At 43.1% G+C, this 25,102-nt stretch overlaps 1 protein-coding gene across 1 annotated transcript; it reads left to right on the top strand.

Moving 5' to 3' along the window:
- The first annotated feature begins 17,426 nt into the window (after nucleotides 1-17,426).
- LOC110528226 (melanocyte protein PMEL) lies at nucleotides 17,427-24,835 on the top strand. The gene is made up of 12 exons (XM_021610099.2): nucleotides 17,427-17,570; nucleotides 20,041-20,136; nucleotides 20,235-20,381; nucleotides 20,523-20,669; nucleotides 20,919-21,080; nucleotides 21,242-21,547; nucleotides 21,680-22,561; nucleotides 22,665-22,844; nucleotides 22,943-23,045; nucleotides 23,172-23,377; nucleotides 23,496-23,586; nucleotides 23,843-24,835. The coding sequence occupies exons 1-12, from the start codon at nucleotides 17,513-17,515 to the stop codon at nucleotides 23,994-23,996; spliced, it is 2,532 nt and encodes an 843-aa protein (XP_021465774.2). The 5' UTR covers nucleotides 17,427-17,512; the 3' UTR covers nucleotides 23,997-24,835.
- The last annotated feature ends 267 nt before the right edge of the window (nucleotides 24,836-25,102 follow it).

Below are 25,102 nucleotides of genomic sequence, written 5' to 3'. Positions count from 1 at the left end.
GGGAGCTATCTTAGTCAGGGAGAAATCCAAAACTAAAATATTAGTAATATAATAATGAATACAGTTTATACAGGCTTTCTACACACTTTCTGTACAAATAGCCTCTAAAATATGTACAAACAGACCATTAATGTCTCCGATTTAGTTTTCTTGGGGTGTGTTCATAAATTCACTCTGGACTGCCAGAGTGCACGCAGAGTGTGGTCTGGGCTTTAGAAAATGTAATTACGTTTTTTTGCAGACTTTACTGACACCTGTCATACTCAACAGGTGTTGCACCTTCATAAATTCATTGGTCATTCTGCGCTCTGGCACGCTCAGACGAGAGTGGTCTGAAATCGGAGTAGACAGCAGAGTGAATTTAAGAATGCACCCTAGGAAAGCTGTGAATGCTTTTATATGATACAATATCAGTACATGTTGCATTTACAACTTTTCTGCATTGATTGAATGGAATTTTGGCATATTGACAGTTAATTAGAAACATGTATGGAATAATTTCTCTAAAATTGTCTGGCTAGCTAGCTAACACACACACAGTGCAGATACATTCTTCACATTCATTGTTTTACACAATATCTTATCACAGCACTGGCAAAAAAAATTACATTTGTCTTATTCATTGCTTTAACACACTCCGCCTACCCTGATGTCCTAGCCGTGTCTGAATCCTGGCTTAGGAAGGCCACCAAAAATCCTGAAATTTCCACCCCCAACTACAACATTTTCCATCAAGATAGAACTGCCAAAGGGGGCAGAGATGCAATCTACTGCAGAGATAGCCTGCAGAGTTCTGTCATACTATCCAGGTCTGTGCCCAAACCGTTCGAGTTAATACTTTGGAAAATCCACCTTTCCAGAAATAAATCTCTCACTGTTGCTGCTTGTTATAGACCCCCCTCAGCCCCCATCTATCTTCAGTTTGTACTGTTAGGTGACCTAAACTGGGATATGTTTAGCACCCCGACCGTCCTACAATCTAAACTAGATGCCCTGAATCTCACACAAATTATCAAGGAACCTACCAGGTACAATCCTAAATCTGCACCCTCATAGATATCATCCTGATCAACTTGCCCTCTAAATACACCTCTGCTGTCTTCAATCAGGATCTCAGCGTTGCCTGTGTCCGTAATAGGCCAAACGACCACCCCTCATCACTGTCAAACACTCCCTAAAACACTTCAGCGAGCAGGCCTTTCTAATCGACCTGGCCCGCATGTCCTGGAAGGATATTGACCTCATCTCGTCAATAGAGGATGCCTGGATGTTCTTTAAAAGTGCTTTCCTCACCATCTTAAAAAAGCATGCCCCATTCAAAAAATGTAGAACCAAGAACAGATATAGCCCTTGGTTCTCTCCAGACTTGACTGCCCTTGGCCAGGACAAAAACATCCTGTGGCTTACTGCGAAGGGGCATCGAATAGCCCCCGCTGGTCATGGGTGCACCTCAGCCACGTTCAAGGTCCTAAACGATATCATAACCGCCATCGATAAAAGACAGTACTGTGCAGCCGTCTTCATCGACCTGGTCAAGGCTTTTGACTCTGTCAATCACTGTATTCTATCGGCAGACTCAACAGCCTTGATTTCTCTAATGACTGCCTCGCCTGGTTCACTAACTACTCTCAGATAGAGTTCAGTGTGTCAAATCGGAGGGCCTGTTGTCCAGACCCCTGGCAGTCTCTATGGGGGTGCCACAGGGTTCAATTCTTGGGCCGCTCTTGCCGCGGGTGATTCTTTGATCCACCTCTACGCAGACGACACCATTTTGTATACATCTGGCTCTTCTCTGGACACTGTGTTAACAAACCTCCAAACGAGCTTCAACGCCATACATCCCTCCTTCCACTCCAACTGCTCTTAAATGCTAGTCAAACTAAATGTATGCTCTTCAACTGATCGCTTCCCGCACCCACCCGACCGACTAGCATCACTACTCTGGACAGTTCTGACTTGGAATATGTGGACAACTATAAATACCTAGGCGTCTGGCTAGACTGTAAACTCTCCTTCCAGACTCACTTTAAGCATCTCCAATCCAAAGTTAAATCTAGAATCTGCTTCCTATTTCGCAACAAAGCATCCTTCTCTCATGCTGCCAAACATACCCTCATAAAACTGACTATCCAACCGATCCTTGACGTCGGCTATGCAATTTACAAAAGAACCTCCAACACTCTTCTCAGCAATTGGATGCAGTCTATCACAGTGCCATCGGTTTTGTCACCAAAGCCACATATACTATCCACCACTGCGACCTGTATCCTCTCGTTGGCTGGTCCTCGCTACATATTCGTTGCCAAACCCACTGGCTCCAGGTCATCTATAAGTCTTTGCTAGGTAAAGCTCCACCTTAGCTCAGCTCACTCGTCACCATAGCAACACGCACCCGTTGCACGCGCTCCAGCAGGTATATTTCACTGGTCATCCCCAAAGCCAACACCTCCTTTGTCCGCCTTTCCTTCCAGTTCTCTGCTGCCAATGACTGGAACGAATTGCAAAAATGACTGAAGCTGGAGACTTATATCTCCCTCACTAACTTTAAGCGTCAGCTGTCAGAGCAGCTTACCCATCACTGTACTTGTACACAGCCCATCTGTAAATAGCACACCCAACTACCTCATCCCCATACTGTTATTTTTTTTCTTTCTTTTTTGCACCCCGGTATCTCTACTTGCACGTCATCGTCTGCAATTCTATCACTCTAGCGTTAATGTTAAATTGTAATTATTTCTCCACTATGGCCTATTTATTGCCTTACATCCCTAACCTTACTACATTTGCACACACTGTACCTAGATTTTTCTATTGTGTTATTGACTGTACATTTGTTTATCCCATGTGTAACTATTTGTTGTTGTTTTTGTCGCACTCCTTTGATTTATCATCTAATCAAATCAAATCAAATGTATTTATATAGCCCTTCGTACATCAGCTGATATCTCAAAGTGCTGTACAGAAACCCAGCTTAAAACCCCAAACAGCAAGCAATGCAGGTGTAGAAGCACGGTGGCTAGGAAAAACTCCCTAGAAAGGCCAAAACCTAGGAAGAAACCTAGAGAGGAACCAGGCTATGTGGGGTGGCCAGTCCTCTTCTGGCTGTGCTGGGTGGAGATTATAACAGAACATGGCCAAGATGTTCAAATGTTCATAAATGACCAGCATGGTCCAATAATAATAAGGCAGAACAGTTGAAACTGGAGCAGCAGCACGGCCAGGTGGACTGGGGACAGCAAGGAGTCATCATGTCAGGTAGTCCTGAGGCATGGTCCTAGGGCTCAGGTCCTCCGAGAGAGAGAAAGAAAGAGAGAAAGAGAGAATTAGAGAGAGCACACGTAAATTCACACAGGACACCGAATAGGACAGGAGAAGTACTCCAGATATAACAAACTGACCCTAGCCCCCCGACACATAAACTACTGCAGCATAAATACTGAAGGCTGAGACAGGAGGGATCAGGAGACACTGTGGCCCCATCCGAGGACACCCCCGGACAGGGCCAAACAGGAACGATATAACCCCACCCACTCTGCCAAAGCACAGCCCCCACACCACTAGAGGGATATCTTCAACCACCAACTTACCATCCTGAGACAAGGCTGAGTATAGCCCACAAAGATCTCCGCCACGGCACAACCCAAGGGGGGGCCGCCAACCCAGACAGGATGACCACATCAGTGACTCAACCCACTCAGGTGACACACCCCTCCCAGGGACGGTATGAGAGAGCCCCAGTAAGCCAGTGACTCAAATCAATCAAATTTATTTTATATAGCCCTTCGTACATCAGCTGATATCTCAAAGTGCTGTACAGAAACCCAGCCTAAAACCCCAAACAGCAAGCAATGCAGGTGAAGAAGCACGGTGGCTAGGAAAAACTCCCTAGAAAGGCCAAAACCTAGGAAGAAACCTAGAGAGGAACCAGGCTATGTGGGGTGGCCAGTCCTCTTCTGGCTGTGCCGGGTGGAGATTATAACAAAACATGGTCAAGATGTTCAAATGTTCATAAATGACCAGCATGGTCGAATAATAATAAGGCAGAATAGTTGAAACTGGAGCAGCAGCACAGTCAGGTGGACTGGGGACAGCAAGGAGTCATCATGTCAGGTATTCCTGGGGCATGGTCCTAGGGCTCAGGTCCTCCGAGAGAGAGAAAGAAAGAGAGAATTCAGCCCCTGTAATAGGGTTAGAGGCAGATAATCCCAGTGGAAAGAGGGGAACCGGCCAGGCAGAGACAGCAAGGGCGGTTCGTTGCTCCAGAGCCTTTCCATTCACCTTCCCACTCCTGGGCCAGACTACACTCAATCATATGACCCGCTGAAGAGATGAGTCTTCAGTAAAGACTTAAAGGTTGAGACCGAATTTGCGTCTCTGACATGGGTAGGCAGACCGTTCCATAAAAATTGAGCTCTATAGGAGAAAGCCCTGCCTCCAGCTGTTTGCTTAGAAATTTTAGGGACAATTAGGAGGCCTGCGTCTTGTGACCGTAGCGTACGTGTAGGTATGTACGGCAGGACCAAATCAGAGAGATAGGTAGGAGCAAGCCCATGTAATGCTTTGTAGGTTAGCAGTAAAACCTTGAAATCAGCCCTTGCTTTGACAGGACGCCAGTGTAGGGAGGCTAGCACTGGAGTAATATGATCAAATTTTTTGGTTCTAGTCAGGATTCTAGCAGCCGTATTTAGCACTAACTGAAGTTTATTTAGTGCTTTATCCGGGTAGCCGGAAAGTAGAGCATTGCAGTAGTCTAACCTAGAAGTGACAAAAGCATGGATTAATTTTTCTGCATCATTTTTGGACAGAAAGTTTCTGATTTTTGCAATGTTACATAGATGGAAAAAAGCTGTCCTTGAAATGGTTTTGATATGTTCTTTAAAAGATAGATCAGGGTCCAGAGTAACGCCGAGGTCCTTCACAGTTTTATTTGAGACGACTGTACAACCATTAAGGTTAATTGTCAGATTCAACAGAAGATCTCTTTGTTTCTTGGGACCTAGAACAAGCATCTATGTTTTGTCCGAGTTTAAAAGTAGAAAGTTTGCAGCCATCCACTTCCTTATGTCTGAAACACATGCTTCTAGCGAGGACAATTTTGGGGCTTCACCATGTTTCATTGAAATGTACAGCTGTGTGTCATCCGCATAGCAGTGAAAGTTAACATTATGTTTTCGAATGACATCCCCAAGAGGTAAAATATATAGTGAAAACAATAGTGGTCCTAAAACGGAACCTTGAGGAACACCGAAATTTACAGTTGATTTGTCAGAGGACAAACCATTCACAGAGACAAACTGATATCTTTCCGACAGATAAGATCTAAACCAGGCTAGAACTTGTCCGTGTAGACCAATTTGGGTTTCCAATCTCTCCAAAAGAATGTGGTGATTGATGGTATCAAAAGCAGCACTAAGGTCTAGGAGCACGAGGACAGATGCAGAGCCTCGGTCTGATGCCATTAAAAGGTCATTTACCACCTTCACAAGTGCAGTCTCAGTGCTATGATGGGGTCTAAAACCAGACTGAAGCATTTCGTATACATTGTTTGTCTTCAGGAAGGCAGTGAGTTGCTGCGCAACAGCCTTTTCTAAAATTTTTGAGAGGAATGGAAGATTCGATATAGGCCGATAGTTTTTTATATTTTCTGGGTCAAGGTTTGGCTTTTTCAAGAGAGGCTTTATTACTGCCACTTTTAGTGAGTTTGGTACACATCCGGTGGATAGAGAGCCGTTTATTATGTTCAACATAGGAGGGCCAAGCACAGGAATCAGCTCTTTCAGTAGTTTAGTTGGAATAGGGTCCAGTATGCAGCTTGAAGGTTTAGAGGCCATGATTATTTTCATCATTGTGTCAAGAGATATAGTACTAAAACACTTGAGCGTCTCTCTTGATCCTAGGTCCTGGCGGAGTTGTGCAGACTCAGGAAAACTGAGCTTTGATTTAAAGAGGAGATTTAAAGAGGAGTCCGTAATTTGCTTTCTAATAATCATGATCTTTTCCTCAAAGAAGTTCATGAATTTATCACTGCTAAAGTGAAAGCCATCCTCTCTTGGGGAATGCTGCTTTTTAGTTAGCTTTGCGACAGTATCAAAAAGGAATTTCGGATTGTTCTTATTTTCCTCAATTAAGTTAGAAAAATAGGTTGATCGAGCAGCAGTAAGGGCTCTTCGGTACTGCACGGTACTGTCTTTCCAAGCTAGTCGGAAGACTTCCAGTTTGGTGTGGCGCCATTTCCGTTCCAATTTTCTGGAAGCTTGCTTCAGAGCTCGGGTATTTTCTGTGTACCAGGGAGCTAGTTTCTTATGAGAAATGTTTTTAGTTTTTAGGGGTGCAACTGCATCTAGGGTATTGCGCAAGGTTAAATTGAGTTCCTCAGTTAGGTGGTTAACTGATTTATGTCCTCTGGTGTCCTTGGGTAGACAGAGGGAATCTGGAAGGATATCAAGGAATCTTTGTGTTGTCTGTGAATTTATAGCACGACTTTTGATGTTCCTTGGTTGGGGTCTGAGCAGATTATTTGTTGCAATTGAAAACATAATAAAATGGTGGTCCGAAAGTCCAGGACTATGAGGAAAAACATTAAGATCCACAACATTTATTCCATGGGACAAAACTAGGTCCAGAGTATGACTGTGACAGTGAGTGGGTCCAGAGACATGTTGGACAAAACCCACTGAGTCGATGATGGCTCCGAAAGCCTTTTGGAGTGGGTCTGTGGACTTTTCCATGTGAATATTAAAGTCACCAAAGATTAGAATATTATGATAGGAATTCAGGGAACTCAATGAGGAACGCTGTATATGGCCCAGGAGGCCTGTAAACAGTAGCTATAAAAAGTGATTGAGTAGGCTGCATAGATTTCATGACTAGAAGCTCAAAAGACAAACGTCATTTTTTTTTTTTAATTGAAATTTGCTATCGTAAATGTTGGCAACACCTCCGCCTTTGCGGGATGCACGGGGGATATGGTCACTAGTGTAGCCAGGAGTGAGGCCTCATTTAACACAGTAAATTCATCAAGCTTAAGCCATGTTTCAGTCAGGCCAATCACATCAAGATTATGATCAGTGATTAGTTCATTGACTATAATTGCCTCTGAAGTAAGGGATCTAACATTAAGTAGCCCTATTTTGAGATGTGAGGTATCATGATCTCTTTCAATAATGACAGGAATGGAGGAGGTCTTTCTCCTAGTGAGATTGCTAAGGCGAACACCGCCATGTTTAGTTTTGCCCAACCTAGGTTGAGGCACAGACACGGTCTCAATGGTGATAGCTGAGCTGACTACACTGACTGTGCTAGTGGCAGACTCCACTATGCCCTGTCTATGTTGGTAGATAAGATGAGAGCACCCCTCCAGCTAGGATGGAGTCCGTCACTCCTCAGCAGGTCAGGCTTGGTCCTGTTTGTGGGTGAGTCCCAGAAAGAGGCCCAATTATCTACAAATTCTATCTTTTGGGAGGGGCAGAAAACAGTTTTCAACCAGCGATTGAGTTGTGAGACTCTGCTGTAGAGCTCATCACTCCCCCTAACTGGGAGGGGGCCAGAGACAATTACTCGATGCCGACACATCTTTCTAGCTGATTTACACGCAGAAGCTATGTTGCGCTTGGTGATCTCTGACTGTTTCATCCTAACATCGTTGGTGCCGACGTGGATAACAATATCTTTATCTTGGCCAGGTCGCAGTTGTAAATGAGAACTTGTTCTCAACTGGACTACCTGGTCAAATAAAGATGAAATAAAAATAAATAAATAAATAAAAACCATGGTTGACCAACTCGCTGACCAACATGGCTGACCTTTGGACCATCTTAATAAGGTTCATATCCATTCTAATTCCTAATTATATGATTTATACTGTGTTCATAACCAAGTGGGAAGCTGGTAATTACCAGTTGTGAAGTTCAAAATCAAATCACATGTTCTTTGTCACAACAGGTGTAGGCTTTACTGTGAAATGACATAAGTCATCATGCATGCCCGGCCCGCCACAAGGAGTCGCTAGAGCACGATGGGACAAGGTCATCCCAGTCTGCCATACCCTCCCCTAACAATGCTAGTCCAATTGTGCACCACCTCAAGGGTCTCCTGGTCGAGGCCGGCTGCGACACAGCCCGGGATCAAACCCGGGTCTGTTGTGATGCTTCTAGCACTGCGATGCAGTGCCTTAGACCGCTGCACCACTCGGGAGGCCAGGATAGATAATAATAAGAGTAAAATAAAGAACAGAGAAGCAGCTTTTTATGATGAGGGTGAAAGTATGTGAGTGTGGCGCGTGCTACATTTGCACACACTTTACATAGATTTTTCTATTGTGTTATTGACTGTACGTTTGTTTATGTGTAACTCTGTGTTGTTGTTTTTGTAGCACTCCTTTGCTTTATCTTGGCGTGTGTGTGTGTGTGCTTATGTAGTGTATGTGTGTGTGTTTGTGTGTGTGGGTTTGTATGAAGTGTTAGTTTTGTGTGTGTGTGTGAGTGAGTGTATATACAGTTTAGTCTTGTAAATGTGCATAGAGTCAGTGCAAGAACGGGTCAGTGCAGATCGTCCGGGTAAGCATTATTGCTTGGGGGTAGAAGCTGTCTCAGCGCCTGTTTGTCCAAGAGCCGATGCTCCGGTACCGTTTGCCGGACAGTAGCAGAGTCTGTCTTGGATCGCTGAAGTTCTTGGCAGTTTTTCAGGCATTCCTCTGACACCGCCTGATATAGAGGTCTTGGATGGCAGGGTGCTCAGCCCCAGTGATATACTGGGCCGTCCGCACCACACTCTGTATCGCTTTGCGGTCAAGGGCGGTGCAGTTGCCAAGTGGTGATGCAGCTAGTCAAGATGCTGCCAATGGTGCAGCTATATAACTTTTTGAGGATCGGAAGGCAAATGCCAAATCTTTTCAGCCTCCTGAGGGGTAAGAGGTGCTGTCGTGTCCTCTTTACAACTGTGCGGGTGTGTGTGGACCACATTAAGTCCTTAGTAGCCTATGCCGAGTCCCCAACAACCGGATGTTCCGGTTTTCAGGGGAACTAGAAAGAGAGCCTGTGAGGTGACTTTTGCTTTTGGACATGAACAAGGTGACACCACTCTTAGCTCCTCCATTCTTTCCCCCTCGTCAAGACCAGGATGTAGGGGGGGGATCTAGTTTCAGGCATTTATTTTACTTCTGCTATATTAGGTTAAGTCCTCAGTGATGTGGATGCAAGGAACCTCCAATACTCCCTGTTCAACCCGCTTCACTATAGCCCTCTCAATGTGGATGGGGGTGTGCTCTCCCCCCTATTTCCTGTAGTCCTCGATCAGCTCCTAAATCTGACTGACGTTGAGGGAGAGGTTGTACACTGCCAGGTCTCTGACCTCCTCCCAGTAGACCGTCTCATCACCATCGGTGATCAGGCCTACCACCATCGTGTCATCAGCAAACTTGATGATGGTGTCGGAGTCGTTCATGGCCATGCAGTTGTGGTTGAATAGGGAGTATTGGAGGGGACTAAGCACACACACCTGAGGGGCCCCCATGTTGAGGGTCAGCGTGGCGAAGGTGTTGTTGCCTACCCTCATCACCTGGGGCTGGCCCATCAGGACGTCCAGGATCCAGTTGCAGAGGGAAATGTTCAGTCCCAGTGTTCCAAGCTTGATGATGAGCTTGGAGGGAACTATGGTGTTGAACGCTGATCTGAAGTCTATGAACAGCATTCTCACATAGCTATTTATACTCTTGTCCTGGTGGGAGAGAGCAGTGGGAAGTGCAATTGAGATTGCTTAATTTGTGAATCTGTTGGGGCAGTATGCAAATTGGAGTGGGTCCAGGGTGTCTGGGATGATGGTGTTGATGTGTGTCATGACCAGCCTTTCAAAGCACTTCATAATTACAGCTGTGAGTGCTAAGGTACAATAGTAATTTAAGCAGGTTACTTTGGCGTTCTTGGGAACAGGGACAACGGTGGTCAGCTTGAAACATGTTGGGATTACAGTCTGGGACGTGCTTTGAACTTGTTGTGAAACGCAGATTGGCTAATGGCAAACAAGCTGCGTCAACCATGAACTAAAACTACAGCTTTCATGCTTGTAAACACATTATAGTGTTCAAAAACCATATTACAGTTTTCTTCGATTGCTAAACGACAGTGGGCACAACTGGAGTCACATGTGCAAAACTCTAACTACAGTCTGCACTACCAACAGTCACCTGAGCTAAACAGTTCACATCACCTGCAAAACTCATTCCAAGCAACAAAACTCTTAACACATGGCTCAAAACACGCTCAGTGCAGCCAAACACTATGCACAACCCTCACTGAGATAACACACACTGTCACTCAGAACACACTGAGAGTAAAAACACTAGCATCAAACAGCAATACAGAAAATACAAACTTTTCATCTTTACAGTTTGAACAATTTCAGTGACTTCATACAAAGTAATATTTTCTTCAAAGAAAAGAGTGACATTCTTTCACATGATTTATTAAATTTTTTAGAACATAACAATTCTTTAATTAAGGTAAATGAAAATTAGCAGTTTGCTTCAATAGTCTGTAGTAATTTACGGAATTACAGTAATGACAAAAAAAAGGTAGAAACTAAAAGTACATACTGTAATTCGAACAAATAATTGAGGGGCTAATCCTGCCTCTCTCTAGCATCAGGCCACAGGTTTTCTTCAACATCACATCTAATGTTTTCTCTTGCCATGCACCTGGGGAAGATCCTTCTGGAGTGCCTTATCCATCCCTGGCAGTCCTCTGGACTCGTGTCCTCACATCCTCGCATGGCTTCCAAAAGAGACATTTGGTCATGTGGGTGGTGACCAAACACTTTCCACCTCCAGGCAGAGGAAAAACTCCTCTATTGGGTTGAGGAAGGGTGAATATGCAGGCAGGTACAAAACCATAAATCTGTGATGTGCTGCAAACCAATCTGTGACAGCTGCAGAGTGGTGAAAAGCAACGTTATCGCAAACTATGACAAAAACTTGGGGGTTTCTTACTGGCTCTCCCTGTTCTGCTGGCACTAGCTGAGCATAGAGCTGTTCTAGGAAAGCCATAAGCCTTTCTGTGTTGTATGGGCCAATGAGTGGTGTGTTGAGAAGCAAACCATCATTGGCCATTGCAGCACACATGGTGATATTTCCCCCCCTTTGGCCTGGAACCTCCACAGTGGCCCTTTGACCTATAACATTCCTTCCTCTGCGCCGTGTTTTGGCAAGGTTAAATCCAGCTTCATCGATAAATACAAATGAATGTGGTCTTTCCAGTGCTTCCACCTCCATTACTCTCTGAAAAACAGTTAGTGCACAGTTTTACTGTAGAAATGCTAGTGTTTTTTTTTTTTACTGTAAATATTTTGTATAGCTGTGTACGTAACCTCAGACGTCTTACCTGGACATATTGGTATCTTTGCTCTTTTACCCGTTCACTGTTTCTCTCGAACGGTACAGTGTATAACTGTTTCATTGTAACTTGGTGTTTCTTTAGGACTCGAGCAATAGTTGTTGTGCTGACAGAATTAACATTTTCAAATATATCATTATCAGCCAGCACTCTATCTTGAATCTCCCGCAGTTTTATTGCATTGTTGACAACAACCATGTCAACAATAGCATTTTCCTGCGCATCTGAAAACATTTTTCCTCTTCCCCCTGTTTGGGGCAGCCTTTGGGTCCTTTTGTAAAAATATATTTTACAGTCAAACTTACTGTAAAATACAGTGCCTTGCGAAAGTATTCGCCCCCCTTGAACTTTGCGACCTTTTGCCACATTTCAGGCTTCAAACATAAAGATATAAAACTGTATTTTTTTGTGAAGAATCAACAACAAGTGGGACACAATCATGAAGTAGAACGACATTTATTGGATATTTCAAACTTTTTTAACAAATCAAAAACTGAAAAATTGGGCGTGCAAAATTATTCAGCCCCCTTAAGTTAATACTTTGTAGCGCCACCTTTTGCTGCGATTACAGCTGTAAGTCGTTTGGGGTATGTCTCTATCAGTTTTGCACATCGAGAGACTGAATTTTTTTCCCATTCTTCCTTGCAAAACAGCTCGAGCTCAGTGAGGTTGGATGGAGAGCATTTGTGAACAGCAGTTTTCAGTTCTTTCCACAGATTCTCAATTGGATTCAGGTCTGGACTTTGACTTGGCCATTCTAACACCTGGATATGTTTATTTTTGAACCATTCCATTGTAGATTTTGCTTTATGTTTTGGATCATTGTCTTGTTGGAAGACAAATCTCCGTCCCAGTCTCAGGTCTTTTGCAGACTCCATCAGGTTTTCTTCCAGAATGGTCCTGTATTTGGCTCCATCCATCTTCCCATCAATTTTAACCATCTTCCCTGTCCCTGCTGAAGAAAAGCAGGCCCAAACCATGATGCTGCCACCACCATGTTTGACAGTGGGGATGGTGTGTTCAGCTGTGTTGCTTTTACGCCAAACATAACGTCTTGCATTGTTACCAAAAAGTTCAATTTTGGTTTCATCTGACCAGAGCACCTTCTTTCACATGTTTGGTGTGTCTCCCAGGTGGCTTGTGGCAAACTTTAAACAACACTTTTTATGGATATCTTTAAGAAATGGCTTTCTTCTTTCCACTCTTCCATAAAGGCCAGATTTGTGCAATATAGATTGTTTTCCTATGGACAGAGTCTCCCACCTCAGCTGTAGATCTCTGCAGTTCATCCAGAGTGATCATGGGCCTCTTGGCTGCATCTCTGATCAGTCTTCTCCTTGTATGAGCTGAAAGTTTAGAGGGACGGCCAGGTCTTTCAATATTATCGCTTGCACAGTGCTCCTTGGGATGTTTAAAGCTTGGGAAATCTTTTTGTATCCAAATCCTGCTTTAAACTTCTTCACAACAGTATCTCGGACCTGCCTGGTGTGTTCCTTGTTCTTCATGATGCTCTCTGCGCTTTTAACGGACCTCTGAGACTATCACAGTGCAGGTGCATTTATACGGAGACTTGATTACACACAGGTGGATTGTATTTATCATCATTAGTCATTTAGGTCAACATTGGATCATTCAGAGATCCTCACTGAACTTCTGGAGAGAGTTTGCTGCACTGAAAGTAAAGGGGCTGAATAATTTTGCACGCCCAATTTTTCAGTTTTTGATTTGTTAAAAAAGTTTGAAATATCCAATAAATGTCGTTCCACTTCATGATTGTGTCCCACTTGTTGTTGATTCTTCACAAAAAAATATAGTTTTATATCTTTATGTTTGAAGCCTGAAATGTGGCAAAAGGTCGCAAAGTTCAAGGGGGCCGAATACTTTCGCAAGGCACTGTATATCTGTGTAAATATTCTATAATTGCAATACAAAATAGATTCCTGTAATGTTTTCATTTACTGTAAGGATGTAACTCTCACCTGTTTGCATGATGGAAAATTCGCATTACAGATGCCACTGTGGATCTTTGCAGATTGGGTTGCACCCTCAACCCTGCCTCTCTCAATGAGAGACCATGGTTCACGACATGGTCTATAAGTGTAGCCCTTATTTCATCTGAAATAACAGCTCTTTGTCTTCTTTGTCTTCCTCCACGCATCCGCCCTCTCCCTGCCACCCTTCTCCCTCCACGAACCCATCTTCCTTGTTCCATTTCCAAAATGAGTTTTTCTGAGCTCTACCTATATATACTGTAATATGTGTGTGTGTTCACTAACAAGTCTAAAACAAGACACCTGCTTAGCCTTTCAGCTGAAATTGCAATCAGCAGTGTTTGAAAGGCAAAAGGCTGAAATCTATTCCGTTTTGAATGTGTGGTTCACAGTTTTGACAGCAGTGTGTTAGCATTTGAACAAAGTGCTGTAAATCCACAGTGTTGTACAGGTTGTGGTTAAAGTCATGGGATAAGTGTGTAGAGTTTTGAAAACTGTGTTCAAGCAATGAAAAACGAACTAGAGTTTGGTCCACATGAACTGCTGCTGTGCAGACTGTAGTTAGAGTTTTGCACATGTGACTCCAGTTGTGTCCACTGTCGTTTAGCAATCGAAAAAAACTGTAATAGATATATATTTGTATAGATAATGCTGTGTTATTTTTATCTGCCGGAAATTCTGTTATCGAGGTAATTTCCTGAGTAGTTGACGTCCGAGTTCAGCATGTGGGAGAAGTAAGAGCTCAGGGATGTAATTATAAATTGGAGGGTCGTTCAACTGGATTTTTCACAGTCATATGTGGTAAATACCACCTTCCCACTTGGTTATGAATGCAGCATTAGGCTTTTGAAAAGCTTCTTTACAGTCTGTCAGTCTGGCATTTCTGTGAAAAGTAAACATTTAAGGCGCCTATAATCACCTCCAGTTGAGATTCATATGTTGATTTTCCCTCAAGACATTTGTAAGTTACTGCTTTCAAGGAAGTAGCTAATGCTATATACTCTTTTGTGAACCTGTCCCCTCTGCCTGTCCTACATCTGGCTGCTGCTTATGTCATCATTCCATTGGAAACTGGTAAATAATGATTGAATTGCCCTCCTCTTGCTCTCACAGGTTACATTGTGACAATTGTCTGCACTCTGAGACATGTTGACTCATTATTCCTCTAGACTTTCACGCACAACCTTATTCCAATGATCAAACAAAAAGTCTCACGCTTTTTCCTGTTGATTTGATCCTATTTATGTTCAAATTCCAGACATGCCTCAGGTGTTGTTTGCTCATCCCCTTTGCTTTCCCAGAGTGGATCAACCTTTTGTCCTGTGTGTGTGTGTATGTGTGTGTGTGTGTGTGTGTGTGTGTATGTGTGTGTGTGAGAGAGAGCAAGAGATAGTTAACAGTTACGGACAGCAATGTGTGACCTGCATCCAAAATTCTGGCCTACATCTGGTGCTGAATTTCATGTGCTGAAAATGAACCATTGTAGCCTTCATTTGTGTGTAAATGGTAATACTGTATGGACAAAGCCAGGTTAGAGACAGTTTAACGCCTCTTCAGTTGAATGTGTCTTCAGAAACATTATTTTACCAATTTGAGAAAAATGTTTTTCTCACATCATAAACACACAGCTAGTTTCATTCTGGTTTGTGTGGGCTTTGTCTAAGCCAGTGTTCTATGGTGGCATCTTTACTGTGCTGTGCTGTGCAGTGTGGTCGGTCAGGTGCTCTGTGGGAAGAATTTAGTGAGCCATTAGCAATGTTGTTAGCACATGAGGGGTCACATGTAGTGCAGCGTGAACAATCTCACCACCAACGTAAGGCAACTCAAATGGTAAGATCTGTCAGATCTGTCAGCTACATACATATTTCCCATTGAATGCACCTTGTGTAAAAAATAACATGTGGCTTCTATTTTAATCACCCCTTTTCTCTGTAAAACGAGAACTTCCAAGTATCAAGGATTTAAGAATGCAGAGGCCTACTCATACCTGTGTCCATACATAACTGAAGAATTTGTTGATTTGTTTTTTAACCTGATTTGAGTATATATTGAGTTGCATGCATGTTATTTTGTTTTATGGTGTTTTAGTACATTCGGTATTTTTCTTTGTTGTATTGGAAGAATTGTACTCGCTCAACCTTTAAACCTTTGAGCATACTGTAACAAAACAAGGGAGTAGCACGAGGTTCCAAGACAGGATTTGATCCCAGTACCCTAGGGTCCAGAGCCAGACACGTTACCACTGCTCCTAGAAAGCTAGCTCCCTTAGGATAATCGTGCTTATCAATCCCAGGGTCATTACAATACTATGTTTTCCCACACAAACCAAGGTTATGGTATTTTCATTGTGATCCGGTGTTCTCAACCATTGAGACCTTTGTATTTTTACCTCATTAGCTCAATAATGTCTCAAGGTTGTTTGACTGAAATGCTCTGGAATGCAGAAGAAGGACAATGAGCTTCCACAGTAATATAGAGCAAGCACGAGTGTTTCCCAGCGTGTGTGGACTGCTATGAGCGTAGATACTTTGACTTGGTATGAGGCTTAGGGCACTGAAAGGAAGATATGGGGAAAGAGAGGAGTAAAAGGATGCTATTGATTTGCCATCCCCACGCACTCATCTTGTGACCCCCATGCACACAGCTGTATGGTCGGACGTCAGGGCAGGGATGCATGACTACAGCTGAGATAATTCTTCCAGGCCTTCACATAAGGAACAGACATTACATACAGTACAGTAAATTACATTTGTTTAAAATCGCTGTCAGAATATGATAGATGGTGGTCATATTTAAAACGCGATATTGATGAGAAAAGTTATTAACTGAAGCGAAGTTAGATTAAGTGACATTAAAGCATATGGTATAATGGTGGAGTCATGGAATCTGGCGGAAAATTGTCTTCCCAACATGTCTGGGGAAAATCATCAAAGGAACAAGTGTCAACTTTTGCATAGAAATTGCAAGATTAGAACAAACACATTAATGTAAACTTTAAACGGTCAGATAAGTGACATAAGAGTACAGAGGAAAAGTCTGTTGTTCCTTCATGGTCCTTTTTTTGTTCTCTTCTCCTGGTTACATGGCCAGTGACCCAGCTTTTGACAGTTCCTAATGGGTATAAGGAACATCAATCCACCTCCAACAATTGTATTATGCTTAACAATACCTAACTATGACCTCATATCAAGGACACTACAGAATGGGTTACGTCCTAAAGAGTACACTCTTTCACTACTCGACAGAAATGTAAAAACATTGGATTGGTGTAGGAATGGGCTAGATAGTTTCAATATACAAGTTATTTCCTTTCAAATCCATAAAGGAATGTGAACAAGTGTACACCTCGGGAGAAAGGAGAGATTATTGGGACACACACATTCATTCAATTTCCTAAAGAGAGACCTTTGACCTTTGCAAACTCCATATGCTAGGACAACATCAGCAAAAAAACAGCCAGCCTGCTCAGTGCTCACAGGCTGTAGCAGTAAAGGATGTTCCAGCACTCAGGTAACGTGTGCAATAGGCCCCTCAGTTGCTGTGTATCCTCAGACAACACTCCAACACACTCATCATCCTTACTTTGTGAGCTATTGCTTTTTTTCACACCACAACTACTAGGCCACTAATTCCAGAAGGTTCCCACTATCTGTTGAAAATGGGAAACCTAACGTTCTGTACTTGTTAGAGAAAATAATTTTTCCCAAATCTGATAATTTCTTCACTTCAAAATAAATGAAAGTGAGTCGTCAGTGGGAAGATGGCATTACTGATGATTTTTTTTAATGCATTCTGGCATGTGGAAATATGTTTTCTGGATGGATGGTATCACTAAATTAAGGTTAATCCCTATAGCTACTGTAACTATCCAGTTAAACATGTGAAAACATAATAGCATTGCTAACAAAGTGTGTGTCTGTCTATTCACGCAGTTGATTAGAGTGGGAGGGGCTGGTTTGAAGACTTCCTATGATGTCAGAGGTGAGAGGCAAGTTTATGGTAATTTATGGTCCAAGACTCTTTTATAGGGAATCGGACATCCTACCACAAATCTCTCCGGGTGGTGTGTTGTTGGGTTTTTAAGACTAGGACGAGGGTTAGGAACTGGGCAAAGAAGGACACACACAACCACGCACAATGAAGACTGTACTGATAGTACTAATGTTGGCTCTCTTGTCAGCAGCTTTAGGAGCAAGTGAGTATATGGATTATTTTCTGCATGAAAATATCTACTTGATAAAACACAGGTTTCTCCATCCCATCTTTCTTGAATTATGTGCAGTGTTGGAGGAGAGATGGGGCTGAGGTGGGACAGATTGAAATAATGGAAGAGATTATCATTGAGCCTTGCTAAGGACTCACTGAGTAATTAGAAATAATTTAGAATGTCCACAGCTTTCCAGCTGCGTGTGAAATGACATTTGTGCTAACAATCCCCTTTAGTAGTGACATGTTTGTGTTGTTCTATATTTCCCCAAATATAAACTAATTGCATTTTTTGTATTCCATAAACTCGTACATTTGACTAATCAATACGTACAATATAACTTGTCTGATGATCCGTCAATCATCATGTTATTAATAAGAAACAATAATTAATTGTATAGTTGTTTATACACTAATGGAACTTGGACAAGCTCAACTAACGTAATTATTCAGTAATAGTGAATAACAGTGGTCTCTCTCATATCGTTCAGTTCTGTAATATCTTCAACTTAGTTTGATTGGTTTCTTTTATTCTCAGGGTCTGTGTAGAAACCTGAGCTCTAAAGCCTGAATTTTGGAACACTGTAGGATTAATAATAATCTATGCATTACTCCTCTATATACTGCATATATACTCTACAAATATCTGCATATAGTAAAGCCTTTCAATACCTGGTGAATATACAGGACTACCAGTGTCTGAAATTACAACATTTTCAAAGAGTATACCAGTACAATCTTCTACGTAATAACATCATTTGTGCAAAGAATTTCATAATAAGATCCTGAGTAAATGCACAGTAAGTTTTGACATGAGCTCATCATACAGTTCATTTTGGTATCACATATTACCAACATTTTGGTAAAACATTTGGTAATTAATAATCATTAATCTCACCCCAGCAAGATTTCAAACACGGTGTTATATACATTAAAATAGTATTTCCAAAAACTACTGACATAGTGTGGCACAGATTACATGCTCGTAGTCAAGGATAGCGCAATCACATGCCAAGTTGTCTGCACTCCAAGTCCTAAAACTCTAATGTGTATCCTGGAGTTTCAATAGTAAGGGGAACACTTTATCTCAGCTCTCAACAATAAAATAGATTAACTATATTTTCCCCAGAGGGAACATCAGTACTAATGTTCGAATTTCACTATCAATCATGCAGTTCAAAGTGTATTATTTTTATCTAAGTTTATCTAGCAATCTAGCAATGTGTTGCATCTGATGGATATCAAACCAAATCACAAACTGTAATTCACTTGGTAGGAGATATTGGTGTTTTCATCAGAAATCAGTTTGAAGTGTGACGATCTGATTAATGACTGCACACGATAATGGTATTATGGCTTGTCATTATGAATTAGAGCTTTAGGAATTTGCATTCCTGAGGTTGTTGAAGCTGAGTGTGACTGAACAGTATCATATGGGGAATACAAGGGGCTCACAATAACGGAAGATAATGTAGGTGTTGAGGTTTCCTAAATTCTTAACAAACTCGTGCACGCACGCACGCGCGCACACACACACACACACACACACACACACACAGGAACAACAGTTGGAGAATAAGGCCGCACTAATGTCTGAGCTCCACAGAGGCTCCCCTCATTTCAGCAGTTGGGATTACAGCTGCCTGCGCTCAGCTGACAGTCACATGAAAGGGATTGAGGGGGATTGCAGGGTCCGTGTGACTCACCCCCACCTCGCTCCCTCCTCCCCCTTCCACAACCATCAAAGAAATACCTGAACTACTCACCACCGCTATCTACATGTCAAACTGTTATAAACTTTCAGTAAAATGTTGGTAAATGTCTTTGTACACACCCCATCATACGCCCATATCCCAAACTGTAGTGTTATGATAATAACTTTTCCTCTACCCAGGGTAGGAAACAGGGCAGAGAATACTTCCCCGTATAATCATGTGGTCATAAAATATAATAGCCACGGCTGCATTTTAGTAAAGAAGGGTCAGATACTGTAGATTTGGAGATAAATCGATTTTAGAACAGTAGAAATTGTCAACATTTTCAATAAGCATTTGAGTCGGTCTGAGTAGGAGATCTTCGCATGACATTCACCAAAAGACATTATAAAAGTAAATGCTATTTAATTAGCTTGGTAGGTAATGAGTTCTGGGTGCCAGGATCCTGATCCTAAAAGAGCATTTTCAACCTCAGATTTACGTCTAGATTTAGTAGTGCAGTGGTTAACTGGTCTTACAAACAGATTTTCCGTTAGCGTTTTTGCTGATTCCTATTGGCAATACCTCACTATACCTACTGGAGATGCTAAATAACTGATAAAACCTCAATAATATGATTCATATGAATGGATAACATCTCCTGTAGGAGTAGAAGTTCACTATGTCAAAGTCTGATCAACAAAAACAATTAGGAGAACGAGAGGAAAATTACCCTAAAACTAAAAACCTCTTTATTTTTTTCAGAGCCTAAAACTCGCTTTACACACTACCGCTCATGGAACTCAGGAATATATCCAGTGTGGAAAGATGGGGACTCCCGATACAGAGACTGTTGGACTGGTGGGTTCTCACTTTATTGCACTTTTTTATAGATCAATCACTTAATATAGAAACATTAACCACTTTCTATTGATGTATTTATCACGTTCTGTCACCAGGTGGAGAAGTTACATTCGATGTGAAAAATGATGCACCCACCCTGACTGGCGCAAAGGCAACCTTTAACATCGACCTTCGCTTCCCATCAAACCAGACAGTGCTTCCTGATGGACAGGTGGTGTGGGCGCGTAACTGCACTGTCAATGGTGAGCTCTTCTTCCAAATTCAACCACTATACCATACCCCACTGACCCCACAGTTTTGTTGTTGGTCCTATAGGCCTACAGGCTTTTTCTGGTGTCCCTAACCTTTTATGTTGAACTGGGTGTGGTGTTCCTCTGCTACAGGAACACAGTACCGTCAAGGCCAGGCTGTGTATCCCGACCAGGTCTCTGGTCCTTCAGGAGAGTACAGCGGAGTCTTCCCTGATGGCACCCCCTTCACTGGGACCGCAGACAGGAAACCACACTACGTGTTTGTGTGGAAGACATGGGGTAAGGACAGCTCTTTCATTTACAGACATTCATGTGAGAAAATGCTAACACAATAACACAATGATTTCTGGTATTTACAGAGCTGTGCACAGTGTGCACTGTGAAATCATTCCTTTCATAAGAAGGTTGAAAGGACTAATGAAGCAGCTAATGTTCTTGGGAGTTTTGTCAACACAAGATTTGATCATCAGGCTGTTCATTTTTATAAGCGCTGCTGGTTTTTCTAACTACTGCTGCTTTGTATCCCAGGACGTTACTGGCAGGTGGCGGATGGGACCTCCTCCTCTCTCACCATCGGCACAGACAATGTGCCCCTAGGCTCTTACAACATGGAAGTAGTCATCTACCACTGCCGTGGCAAGGACAAGTTCATCCCTCTGGGCTATGCCTCCACAACCTTCTCCATCACAGGTGGGCAGCTGGAACCACAAAATCTTATTTAAACCAAAATTCAACCAACCCTAATTTGACTTCAATTGATCATTTTAAATAATTTGAATTGACTCTCACAAACCTTCACAGCATTGATGTCACAACGTGACATCTTTTGCCTTTGCTTTGTGCCTCCCCAGACCAGATCCCCTTCGCAGTGTCACTGACTCAAATTAACGATGTGAACGAGGCTGACCAGAGCTTCATCCAGAATCGGGCCATTGCCTTTAGCATCAGCCTCCACGACCCCAGCCAGTACCTCAGCGCCTCAGACGTCACCTTTAACTGGGACTTTGGTGACAACAGTGGCACCCTCATCTCCAGGGAGCACCAGGTCACACATACATACCTCAACACCGGCACATACAGGCCTCAGGTGGTCCTGATGGCAAGCATCCCCAACGGCTGTGACACACCTGCAGACCCCACCGCTGCCAGCCCCACTGGTGAGAGACATCGATTTTCTATTTTACAGCGAATCCATTTATTGGGTCCAATCTTCCCTTTTCAAAAGTCAATGCTTATTCAGTGTATATAACAATCATAACTGTTGCCTTTCTTCTTGTGTTTTCAACCAGTGATGCCTATGGATCCCTCCGGTGCTCCTGCCGTTGTTATGGTGGTCTCTACCCCAAGGGCAGCTCCAGCTGACATCGCCCTGGATGTGCCTGCCTCTGAAGTTGCCCCTGCTGAGGCTGCCGACACAGCTGCAGCTGACGCTGATGCCACAGACACAGATGCAGCTGCAGCCGAAAACCCAGCCATAGCTGAAAGCACAGACTCAGCCGCAGCCGAAACTGCAGTCGAAGCCGGTGCCACAGCTGAAGCAGCACCCACAGCTGACGACGCAGCCGCAGAGGGAGTCGAGGTGGTTGCCTCAGCAGCAGATGATCCAGCCGTCATCCCTGCAACAGAGGACCCTGCCTCTGACCCTGCAGTAGAAGCCGATGCCACAGCAGAAGACACGGCTGCTGCAGCCATTGAGGTCCCTGCCCCTGTGCCAGCTGTGGAGGGAGCCACAGCTGCCTCCGTCACCCCAGCAACTGAAGAGGCTGTTGATGCTGATGCAGCTGCCGAAACAGCAGTGGTAGATGCGACGGCTGCAGATGTGCCCGCCATCAACGCTGCTGCTTCAGTTGCTCCAGTTGCAGAGGGAGAAGAGGCCACAGTGGATCTGACGGCCACAGTCCTCTCAGAGGTCCCAGCTGTAGCCACCGTTACACCCGTGGAGGAGGCAACCGTAGTTGCCGATGCTGAGGTGGTGGCTGAGGTTGCGGCTGCAACAGAGGTGGTCCAGGTCGAGACGGTGGCCCCTGCTGTTAACGTCATTGTTCTTGCCGCCACGGAGGCTGCAGCTGTGGTGGAGGTGGTGCCAGCTGAACTTGCTCTTGAGGCCGAGGCAGAGCTAGAAGCAGAGGTCGTAGAGACAGTGAATGAGGTTGCAGCTGATGCCACTGCAGGTAATCAGTTACTTAGTTACTTAGTCATTCTGTATACAAACAAAAACATGATTTTAGCCATTTCATAATATTATTAACTTACTCTATTTTTGTTCCTCTTCAGTGCCAGCAGCAGTGACTGCTCCAGTGGAGAGTGAGGTAGCAGCAGAGGCTGAGATAGAGGCAGGCACAGAGACACAGGTGGCTCTTGTTGTGGCTAAAAGACAGGCTCCTGAACTTACAGCGGCTGACAACTGTATGATATACCGCTATGGCTCCTTCTCGACCGCTGTGGACGTTGTCCGTAAGTCCACATATGTCCAGATACTGTAGTCACAATTGAGATGTAAAATGCAGGTGATGGTTGCTAATAATGACCTCTCAATCGATCTCATTTCTCAGAGGGTATTGAGAGTGTGGAGATCACCCAGGTGGCCAACGTGGTGTCTCTGGCCACTGAGGTTGTGCAGAATGCTGTGGACCTGACCATCACCTGCCAGGGGAGGTGAGTAGCCAACTAGCGGTGGAAACAGGACCCAAGGAACCGTGCACATTCCTATTGAAATGAGTATTTTGAACATTGCCATCACCTGCACTTTATATCTCCACCTTCTTTTTACATATTACATAGCCTGCCCAATGAAGTGTGCACCATCATCTCGGATGAAGACTGCATCACGCCCGTGGAGACCATCTGTAGCAACGTGACACCCTCCCCAGATTGTCAGATGATCCTTCGCCAGTTCTTCAACGACTCTGGAGTGTTCTGCATCAACGTGTCCCTGACCAATGATGTTAGTCTGGCTGTGGCCAGTGCTAAAGTTAGTGTGACTGTGGGTGAGTGAAATTAACCAACATGTACATAAAACTTAATGAACTGTAAAATCTTTTCCATTTGACATTTCACTGATCGTGGAGTGTACCATACCTTCCTCGAAATGTGTTGTGGTTGCAGGCTCCAACTCCTCCCCAGCAGGCACTGTGGCCGCGGTTCTGGGTGTCATGGTCCTTGTCTGTGTTGCTGGTGCCATTGCTTTGACCTACAAGTGAGTGAAAGACAGTTCTAACCACCGTAAAAGTCAACAAAGTCACACACTTCCTGGTTTCTCCAAATTGATAATTGATTTTTGATCCACAAAAACTAGTGGTCCACTGAAGATAATTCCACATTATATCCCATGCCATTTCTATCTAAATAAATAATTCATTTTGAAATATTATGTGCGGTTTTATACAATATAATGCACATCTTATTTTTTTAACTGTAGCATGAATGCCAGCTAACTTGTGTTTTTCAACCAGGCGGTTTAACCAATACCGTCCACTGAGGGAGGACTCAACTGGCGGCAGCATGGGAAGCTCTGGAAACACGTCTGTGCCAATGCTGCTGTGGAACCTTCTGAGCCGACAGTCACCAGGAGAAAGAAGCCCACTGCTTCAGGGAAGGGTGGTGTGAAAACTCATAACCATCTGCACTGATAAAGCACCCACTCATGCATGTTAACACTTAAATATCACTCAGACGCACACATCCACTCAGTAACTCTGAAATACGCATATACATGTTAACACATTGCAGACTCAGACACACACAGTCACCCTAATGCAGAGACAAAATGCAACAAGAACAAGCAGTTGTATTCTGTATTGTTACACTGAAAGCAACTTTAATAAAAAACTATAATGTATTAGAAATGTATACATTTTCAACACAGAACAAAAAAGAAACCCCAAAAGCCAAAATAATGTGTTTGTTTCTGCCGTTGCATCACTTGTGACAAAATATTATATTTATTTTGACCCACATACTTTTTTTATTTAAGAAAAGAAAAACTGATGAACGTTTACAAAAATGTAGCAATTTATGCTGTGCTTTTTCTGTTATTACTCACTCTTCCTTAGAATGTAATCATAATGACTGCCTCTTGGAACCTTCCAACACATTCATTTTCTTTGTTAACTGGTCTAATTTGAATTGCCCAAAAAAATCACAGCACTGTGATATAACATATATAATGTCACCCCAAAAACAAGCATTAAAATGTAAATTATGTAAGAATCTTCAACTACCGGTATACCTTCACATTTTCCTAGTCCTATCTAAGCTTGCATTCTTGCTTTTGTCCTCCATGCCCTTACTAAACTAGCACTGATTTTCCTGTCCAAAGATCAAGAAATGTAAGCGCGTTGAGTGGTTTATTATTGATGTGAGTCTTGATGTCTATTCAGAATTGAACTGTTTTGGGTGTTATCGTTACATTGCCACCAATAAAGAGGAGGAACCCATTCCTGAAGCAGAACAGAGGTTTGGCCACAGGGTGGCATAGTAAAAGTACTGTAGCATTGAAAGGAATTGAGTGAAGTCTAAGGAAAATAGAGGTATTGAAGAAAAGTCCATGCAAATTATAGAGCTCTAATTATCACCACAATCAATACTCAATACTAAAGCTGTCTCTTCTTACTGTAAACCAGTTGATGTCAGAAGTAAGATATGATTTACATGATTAAATCTAAAGAACAAGCTATTGCTTTTACGTTATGCATTTCAGATAAAAAATGATA

The sequence above is a fragment of the Oncorhynchus mykiss genome, chromosome 7, assembly GCF_013265735.2.
Source record: "Oncorhynchus mykiss isolate Arlee chromosome 7, USDA_OmykA_1.1, whole genome shotgun sequence".
Classification (NCBI taxonomy): Eukaryota; Metazoa; Chordata; class Actinopteri; order Salmoniformes; family Salmonidae; genus Oncorhynchus; species Oncorhynchus mykiss.
Note: the sequence above shows the minus strand (reverse complement) of the source record. Positions and strands in the feature narration are given on the sequence as shown.

Excerpts from the sequence above, each read along its gene's own strand:
- LOC110528226 (XM_021610099.2), top strand. The coding sequence starts at position 17,513 with ATGAAGACTGTACTGATAGTACTAATGTTGGCTCTCTTGTCAGCAGCT. Across the intron at positions 17,571-20,040 it reads GTCAGCAGCTTTAGGAGCAA|AGCCTAAAACTCGCTTTACA; the intron begins GTGAGTATATGG and ends TATTTTTTTCAG. Across the intron at positions 22,562-22,664 it reads TGCAGCTGATGCCACTGCAG|TGCCAGCAGCAGTGACTGCT; the intron begins GTAATCAGTTAC and ends GTTCCTCTTCAG.